The sequence below is a fragment of the Teleopsis dalmanni genome, chromosome 1 (genome assembly GCF_002237135.1).
Source record: "Teleopsis dalmanni isolate 2A chromosome 1, ASM223713v2, whole genome shotgun sequence".
Classification (NCBI taxonomy): domain Eukaryota; kingdom Metazoa; phylum Arthropoda; class Insecta; order Diptera; family Diopsidae; genus Teleopsis; species Teleopsis dalmanni.
In genome coordinates this window covers 218,642,468-218,652,014 of record NC_051846.1, presented here as the reverse complement: position 1 = coordinate 218,652,014, position 9,547 = coordinate 218,642,468, and the positions used below count along the sequence as shown (strand labels likewise).

At 32.9% G+C, this 9,547-nt stretch overlaps 1 protein-coding gene across 1 annotated transcript; it reads left to right on the top strand.

The window, feature by feature from the left end:
- The first annotated feature begins 290 nt into the window (after positions 1-290).
- On the top strand, positions 291-1,282 carry LOC119667347 (protein ALP1-like). Its single transcript, XM_038076637.1, has 2 exons — positions 291-326; positions 383-1,282. The coding sequence occupies exons 1-2, from the start codon at positions 291-293 to the stop codon at positions 1,280-1,282; spliced, it is 936 nt and encodes a 311-aa protein (XP_037932565.1).
- Positions 1,283-9,547: the final 8,265 nt, after the last annotated feature.

Sequence of the window (9,547 nt, the reverse complement as noted above, 5' to 3'; positions counted from 1 at the left end):
TTTAAAACTGATTTTAAAATTTGTTCTTAGAGCGTTTACGCACAAGAATTAAAAGCACTTTTAAGGTAACTGTCAATCAATCAGCTGTTTAACAGCAAACATAAATGTTGATTTTAAACATTTTAAAAATGAATATGGTAAAATTACAAATTGTTTTACTTTTATTGCAAAAAAAAGATATTATAACCAAAATTGTAGAAAATAATAATAAAGCAACAATGCTGATTTTAAAATCATTCCGTAAAAAATTTACAAAATTACGAGAAATGCGATTGCAGCTCTTTAATAAAATGGCAATACGTTCCGCTAATGAGGCTTTAATGAATGTAAATGTTTTTATAAAGTTTTTCATAAAATATTTAGAATGCATTTTTGTTTTTAGCTTCCACCACGAATAAGAACTTTTAACAAAAGGAAGAGAAGTTCGGAGTGGTGGGATGTTGAAGTTCTGCAGTTCTATGACGATGAACAATGGATTGCTGATTTTCGAATGAATCGACAAATATTTTTCAGGCTTGTAGATTTGCTTAAGGATAAAATGGCACCAGCAGAAAATACTTTCGTTGAAGGGTTGTCTGTTGAAAAGAAAATAGCTATTGCAGTTTACAAACTTGCCTCTTGTGCTGAATACCGTGTAATTGCAAAGGGATTTGGAGTATCAAAAAGTACTGTTTGCTTATGTGTTCACAGTTTCTGTAAAGTTTTAATTGAAAATCAAGTCGGCAAAATATTATCCTGGCCAAATGCATTAGAATGTGAACGCATAGCCTCGAGATTTGAACAAAAATTTAAACTGTCAAATATTATTGGTGTTATAGACGGCACTCATGTGCCAATTAAACCCCCAAAAGACGGTGCTGCAGACTTTCGTAACAGAAAGGGTTATAGTTCCATTGCAGTGCAAGCTATTGTGGATGATCAATATTTATTTAAAAATATCACAGCACAAAATCCTGGCTGTGCACACGATGCATCAGTGCTTAGGGGCAGTTCTCTATACAAAAACCATAATACATTAATTCCTGAAAGCCATAGTGAAATCGACGGAATTTACAACGCCTCAAATGAAGCTATGCTTTTTAAACTTCCTTATTATATTATTGGTGATGCAGCTTATCCGCTTTGTAACTGGATTATGAAAAATTATAGGGACGAGTTAACTGTTGAAGAGACATCCTTCAACTTATATTTGAATCAAGCACGAATTGTTGTGGAGCAAGCATTTGGTCGCTTGAAAGGAAGATGGAGAATACTTTATAAGAAGAGCGACTATACATTGTGACCGAAAAGCTTTCGGAAATTCTCATTTAAAATTCGCGCGCTGTATATTTTCCGATATTTTAAGTTTATGTAGTTTGGCAGCACTGTCCTTAATTACTATGCCAAAAATGAGCGCGATCTGTCAGACAGTTCGTTTACGGCAGCTGTTGAAACCAGTTCACCTCAGTAGGGCGTTGCGAAAAAAACAATGGAAAAAAATATTGAACAAAGAGTTTGCATCAAATTTTGTGTTTCGAACGAAATTTCGTGTGCAGAATCGTTGCGAATGCTACAAAAGGCTTATGGGGAATCAGTTTTATCGAAAACTCAAGTTTATGAGTGGTACAAAGCCTTCCAGGACGGTCGTACGACCGTCGAAGACATTTCGCAACGCACTACTGAGGTGAACTGGTTTCAACAGCTGCCGTAAACGAACTGTCTGACAGATCGAGCTCATTTTTGGCATAGTAATTAAGGACAGTGCTGCCAAACTACATAAACTTAAAATATCGAAAAATATACAGCGCGCGAATTTTAAATGAGAATTTCCGAAAACTTTTCAGTCTTAATGTATGTTTACAATATGCCGCATGTGATAATAGCGTGCGGAATTCTTCACAATTTTGTGGAGATATCTAAACAACGTTATAATTTCTCTTGGGATGTAGAAAGAATCCATGATGAAAGTGAATATCCCCAACCTGAACAGATGTGCAATCGACAAAATTCGTTGTCCGGACATTTTATGCGAGATCATATATGCGCGTACTTGGCGAGAAAATTTCCACTTTTACATAGAAACAATTAAAAAAATAATGTAGAAAAAACCAATTTTTAATTAATTAATTTATACGTTTATTTATAACTAACAATATAATATATATAATATAATATATTTATAACAATTTAAGCTTAATAATAAATTTAAATAATTGAAAATAATAAGTTTAATATTAAATTGAAATATTTTTTCAAATAGAGATTAAAAAATAAAAAGATTTTCAAATAGAGAATAAAAAATAAATAGTTTTAATTAATTTAAATTCTGCGATGCAATTAGACCTCTGATAGCACTTTCAATTGTCTCATTGCTACTACGCACCAAATTTTCATTGTGCTTACGCTGCTCTTGCTGCATTTTCGTTTCCCATTCACGCTGTTTTTCCGCTTCCTCGCTAAAGAATTTTTCCTGGCGGCTAATCATAATTTTGCATTCGCGAGACCAACTTTCATGAAAGCTGGACAGTGCCTTTGCGTAACTTCCTCTGCCCTACGATCGATCTAGTCGAATTTGCGTTGTGGTGGTATTCGATGAAGTTCACGTCGAAGGCAAGTCATCTATTCCTAACTCCCAATTCGTTTCATCTGCGTAATTCTGCGGGTTCAAAAATGCGGATGTTGAAGGCAAATCAAAGTCTGAATTGTGCTCCTCTACGTTGTCATTTAAATATTCTTCATTTCATTCGCCTGCAATTAAGAAAATTAAAGTTCGGTAAGAAGATATTTACTTGTATGATAAATTACCATTTAGGTGTTCAATATCAAGAATATCGCACCCGTTATTTTCAAGAATTGATGATGGTCTTGAGTCAAGGATTTCGCACATCAATGGATGGTATTCTTGCACTGTTACCACTACAATTGTTATGTTTTTTTATTTCAGAGTATTGTCTCTTTAATACCTGCCACTTTTGTTTTATTTGCTGTACACTTCTGTACCAGCCACTGATTTCCAGTTCTTGGCGAACAATTTCATAAATTGTGTCCTTTCTATATTTTTTGCCGTCTAACAATTTAATTATTTGTTTTTCTGCAAATATTTTAATTAAGCATTATTCCTCCTCTTTCATCCAATTTTTTCTTTTTATTTCCCTTTTCTCCATATTTTTAGTTAGTGTTATTTGTAATAAAATTCAAATTATTTGCACCTATTCACTGTTAACAGCTGACAATTCAAACCTTAAACTGCTTTTAAGGTGTTTACGCAAAGCGTAAAAGTGACATTTCTTACTAAAAGTGATGTTAAACTACTTTTAGTAAGCTAAAAGTGCTTTTAAGCAAAATTCAATTTAGGGTGTTTACGCGATCTTAAAATCGATTTTAAGAGCCTTAAAACAACTTTTAAGGCTCGCGTAAACGTAGTGTATGTTTTGTTAACTTCTCGGGTTTGTGTTATATTCTTTCTTGTAAAGAATATTTTTTTGTAATTTAAGCTAAAATAATAAATTAAATAAAATAAAAACAATGTGACGTAAAATAAAAGTCAGTAAATCTTTAATGCAATTAATGAATGTGGTTTAAAGAATTCCAGTGATTTTGCATAAAACCGGTGCCGGTGTGTTATCGTAATTTATTTTCGGTGGTGGATTTTCTGTGTTTGTTCATATTAGGCCTTTTTTTGTAAGCATATCACGAAAGAACAACTACTTATTTTAAAAATAACATGTGAAACAACAACACTGCTGGCTTATTTAGTCCAACCTTTTTGAAATCGCTTAACTAATGAGCAGCTCAAATTGCATGGCTGCCAAGTCTAAAAATTCGTCTATTGTGAACGGCTTTTGGAAGTATCTACGAAATTTTCAGTTATTTGTCAACGAATGATTTCGTTAATTATTCGTTTTTCATGTCGTCATTGTTCGTAACAAATATGTTATTTTTTCTATTTATTATTTTACTTTATTTACAATCATGTAAAAACATATTCTCACCAATAATTGTAAAGAATTATTTTTATTTTGGCCAGAGTTGCAATCGAAAGTAGAACTAATTTTATTTGTTCTTTTGCGACATGCTTACAAAAGAAAAGGCCTATTGTAGAATTTTTAATAAAAATATATTAATACAATTTCATAAATGCAGTAACTTTTATTTTTTTATTTAAAATAATAAAAAACTAACGAAGTGCTGCTTGTGATGTGTTTTGTTTGTTGATAAACAAAAATGAAAACAGTGACTGTTAAGTTGTTGAATGTTTATTAAACCTATGTGTTGGGGAACAATACACTTTCAGTGACATATAGATTAAGAAAATTCTAGATCTGTGTTCTTGATCTGTTTTTCGCTGCTAGTTGTTGTTTTACAAAGAAAAACTCTTCTAGGTACATTTTTGGGGCACAATAGATATTTGACAAAGTGCGTATTTTGAAGTGATATAATTTTATAAAAAACTTTGAACTAAATATATGTGTTGTATATTTAATAATAAAAATGCGAACATTTTCATTTTCGGGCCGTGGTCGCCGTTTTGTTACTTTGCTGCTGCCGTTCGTTCTACGGTTCTTGTAATTAGCTTATCACTACATATTGCATTTGCTTTTGAGGCTTATACTGTCGATGCCCGATTAAATTAGTGACGTGCTTAAATAATAGAATACTAATAATATTAATTATTAAGATGCTCCATATAATTGTATTTAAACTAAATCTCGTATTTAATTCAAGGCCATCGTCGCCGATTCGTTTTATAGTTCATTGCCGTTTGTTCTACAGTTCTTTGCAGTTGGTCTGTTGCTGCTTGCTGCATTTGATTTGACTTCATATACTGTTGCTGCTACTGCGATCATCTTCAATTTTCAATGCTGTCGCTGCATGCAGAGTTTACGTCGATTTTTATTGCTGTTGCTGTTTATCACTTACCTATCGATTTGTTGCTGTAATTGGTGCATTTATTTTCTACATTACATTTTTACATCATAATGGCAGAAAAACTAAACAGCAAAGAGCCAACACTAAAAAAAGCATTACATGCATTAAAAATTATATCGAATCCACAAGAAATGAAGGAAATGTACTTCCACATGCTGAACTAAAATGTCGTTTAGCGATTTTAGAAGCTTATTTCAAACAAATATTGACTACGCAATCGAACATTGAGGTTTTAAATCCAGAGGATAATTTTCGATCAGATTTAGAGGAGCTTTACATTAATGCAAAGGTGGCCATTCAGTTGCAGCTGGGAGACGATTTCCACACCTCGTCAATATCTGATGGTAATCAACATTCAACCAATCAACATTAAAATTACCAGCGCTACAACTACCTTCATTTAATGGAAAATATTCCGAATTCAAAAATTTTATAACGTCATTTTTGCAAATTATTGATCGAGAATCAACCTTATCTAATCTGGAAAAATTTAATTATTTGCTGACTTGTCTGCATGGCCCAGCGTTAGAAACTGTTATCGCTTTTCAAGTCACAAATGAAAATTACTCAAAGACATTAAAAAGATTGAAGGATAGGTACAACAATCCAACATGGATTGTTGGAAAACATGGAAAACATATCAGCTCTTTTTGATCTTCCTGGTACTTCTAAACCGGAAGGTGATAAGCTGCGAAGTTTAATCGATACTGCGACAGCGATTTATAGTTCACTTCTATCATTGGGTTCTGAACGTGAAATTTCACAGGCAATTTTGATTCATATTGTGATGCAAAATGTGATCAAGGGACGAGAAGAAAGTGGAAGGAATCGTTGGATTTCAAAAGGTTGCCAAGTTGGAACGATTCTAGTGCCGTTTTAGAGAGACATTGTCAATATCTGCAATCTCTGTATCAAACGTCTCCTTGTGAATCAGATGTGCGCACCAATGATAAATTCTCAAAAACAAAAAAATTTTACAAAGATTATGCTTTTTCTTGCACTAAATCTTCTTGTATATGGGTCGTTCTTTTACAACTCGGACACAGTTTTGACCTCATGATCTCCGATTTGGCTGAAATTTTTTTTATGAGCTCCTTTCATGAAAATTTTGTGATTTTTTTCCTAGGAGATATGGACTCTTGGGGTTTTGAAAATTGGCATAGTAGACACATTTTCAAATGGCTATATCTCAAGTTCTATAAAAGGTAGAAACTTGAAATTTACAGCGTTTTAAAGATAATTGTAAAGATGATTATAAAATTGTTTAAACAATTCAAATTGTTAACATTTAAGTACTAATATTAACCGTTAAATTTCAAAAAAAAAATTTTCTCAAAACTATTAGCTTAATTTTCATTTTATATATTTTATTTAAATTCAGTTTTAAATTTTACTACGAAATAAAAATTTTCAGGAAACCATTATTTTTTGAAATATTTTAATATTTTTTTTTCACATCAAGCGCATGCGTACTACATTTTCATTGAATGTATTTTCAGTTTTTGTATCGTTCACTTATTTCGATTCGTTCTTACTGCTGACATAGTGAAGATGTATAGGCAGATTCTGATTGATACTGAAGATAGAAAATTTCAGTAAATTCTTTGGAGAAGTTCACCATCTACAAATATTCGTACTTTCCAGCTCAACACCACTACCATTCCAAGGTACTGTCTAAAACCAAAAGCAAAGACAATTCAGTTCCATGGGTTCTGCAATGCATCGATTCGCGCATATGGTTGCAGCACCTACATTCGCATCACAGATGATTTCAACCTCATAGATGTTCATCTATTCGTAGTTAATCTAAAAGAACAATCACCGCAGGTTCACATTGGAGATATCTCCACAGAAATTGTAATCCAGCGGACATTGTGTCAAGAGGCAGTACTGTTAAGGATCTCGCTAATTCTATTTGGTTTAAAGGACCTTCATTCCTTCGTCAAGAGATGTATAAGTGGCTTGCAAACAAAAACGACAACTTGGATTTTTGAAGAAATCAATAAGGAAAAACGAAGAGCAGCATTCAAGGTAATTGAATCAACCAATTATGCTATAGATGTTATTGATAAGTATAGCTCACATACAACTGCTGTTCGTGTACTCCCTTGGTTGTTTCGTTGGTATCATCATTATAAGAAGAAGTTCAACCGCAGTGTTTTTAAAGAAGTCCTTACTCATGAAGAATAAGACCAAATATACAAGCTCAGTACTTTGCTGAAGATATTTATTTATTAAATCGGGGATCTATAACAAAAGGTTCATTAAAAAACCTCAACCCATTTATTGAAGATATCGGTGGGTTTAAGCTAATTAAGATTGGTGGACGATTAGAATTGGCCGATCCTGCAAAAGAACGTAAACATCCTATCCTGCTGCCTAGCAAATCTGAATTCATCATACGTTATGTTCGTTATTTGCACCGTAAGAATTATCATGCTGGACCGAAGGCATTAGTGGCACTCATTCGTTTAGAGTTTTGGATTTTAAACGCCAGAGATGTTGCTCGAAGAGTGGTCAAACAATGTGTATTATAAGCATTATAAACCAAAGCTGTTGCAACAGATGATGGGCAATTTACCTATAGAACGTCTCAAGCTTTCACGGTCGTTTGCTCGCTGTGGTATAGATTTTTGTGGACCATTGAATACGTATTTACGTATAAGAGGGAAGCCTCTATACAAAATTTATATCGCCATTTTTATTTGTATGACAATAAAACAGTACACATCGAAGTCGTTTCAAGTTTGTCAACAGACGCGTTCATTGCAGCATTAAAAAGAATGATTGGCAGGAGAGGCTTACCAAGTGACATATTTTGCGATAGCGCAACCAATTTTGTTGGGGCTTCAAATCAATTGAAAGAACTAAAGCCATTTTTGTATAATGAAGTAAACCAGTCCTGTTATTCGACTTCTTCCATTGGTTTTTCTTGGTTATATATATAGATTCATTAATTAACTGTGGTATAAAGTACTCCATTCCATTATCACTTGATTCATTAGCTTCATTTTGTGGGAATAACTGTGAGGCTTATAAAACAGCAGGTTGCAAAATTAAATTTTTCCGCTTAATAATTTCTTGCTTACAATATTCATTGATGATTGCCATGTTGCTCTGCTGCAAGTGATTTGCTGGCGGATACAAAAACAGTGCCATTTTTCAAGTGATGTTTAAATTTGGCATAAATGTTTCCTTTTAAATTTTCCTTTTAAAGGCAGCAATTGGTACTCCATCATATTCATTAGGTTTACAAAAACTGTTTATTCTTTCTATAAATTGTATTTCCAAATTTATCGTAGAATAAGCAAAACCCTGTAATTTTTTTGATATGATATCAAAATCCATTAAAAGAACAACCAGAGATCTTATCAAGGATATGTTATGTCTATGTTAGTAGTTCTATTTATTGCTCCACACTGCGCAAGAATTTATTAATTTTCAGACAGTTATTTTCTATTGACTTCAGCATTATAAATTGTGAATTCCATTTAGTTTGGCAACAATTTTTCACAGACGCGTCCAACATATACGGCAAAATTACCTCTTTAAAATATTTTACAAGACGTTTGCAGCTTTTAATAGTATTTTTTAATTCTGTAGTGACATCAATGGCAGATAGTAGTTGGTTCGCGTAATTTAATTTCTTATTATTTTGAAGAGCCTTTATAACATTGCTGCCTCTATCAGTAACAAAAGCTTTTGGTTCCAAATCTGTCATGTCGAATTCATTAAACAGTAAAGACAATTTAGTGTAAATATTTAATTCAATCGACCACATGTGGACCACATGATGTCATTCCAAGGACAATATCATGAATTTTGAAATTCTTTTATTTGCGTAATGTTGTGCATAAGCAATTCCAAATAATTACCACAAATAATGGTAATTGGACCATATCTCGAAACCAATTTCCCTGTTGTAATGACCAAAATTTTAATAATTAAAAATTTGATCGTTACAACACCGTGGGTATAGCTGCTTACAAAACACAACGCGACCACCTAACACACAACAAGTAACACTCACTTGAATTTATTAACTCGAAGGTTCCTGTAATAAAAAATTGTTAAGTACTTATAAAAACATTAAGTTAAACCAACTCACCGCAATCCTCTGCTACCAACAACGTAACTTTTGCAGTTGACAAATCCTGAAATTGTATGAAAATTATTGGTTAGTGCGTAAACAATTTTGAATAAAACAATAAGATACATACTTTGAGCTATCGTTGGGTGTCCTATTTTACTGGAACTTTATTGAAAATTAAAATAATTTTAAAATAATTTTGTAATTAATAGAATGAAATACACACGTTCACCGGCACAACACTTTGCTAAAAAACAAACGAGATCAAAACAAAATAATGATAAAGAGACCTGTCAAACGAAGAAAGCTTTGTGCAGAAAGGTGTGGAAGTGGATCGCAACTCAGACTAAAACCACTTCTAAATTGCAATAAGTACTCAGAGAAATGCAAATTAGCCGTGAAAGTAGACTTTCGCTCAGTGCGGTGCAGAAAAGGAGCTTCAATGTTGGGTCAACAAACTTTAATGTTTTTATAGCTGACACCGTTGACCGTAGATGGGATAAAAAGAGCGTTCACCAAGAAGACGCTTCTTCTTGCTTGTTTTGTTCA

What these genes read in the sequence shown, in the direction of transcription:
- LOC119667347 (XM_038076637.1), top strand. Translation starts at nt 291, where the DNA reads ATGGCAATACGTTCCGCTAATGAGGCTTTAATGAAT. An exon ending in CTAATGAGGCTTTAATGAAT is followed by an intron (nt 327 to 382) that starts GTAAATGTTTTT and finishes TTTTGTTTTTAG; the next exon opens with CTTCCACCACGAATAAGAAC.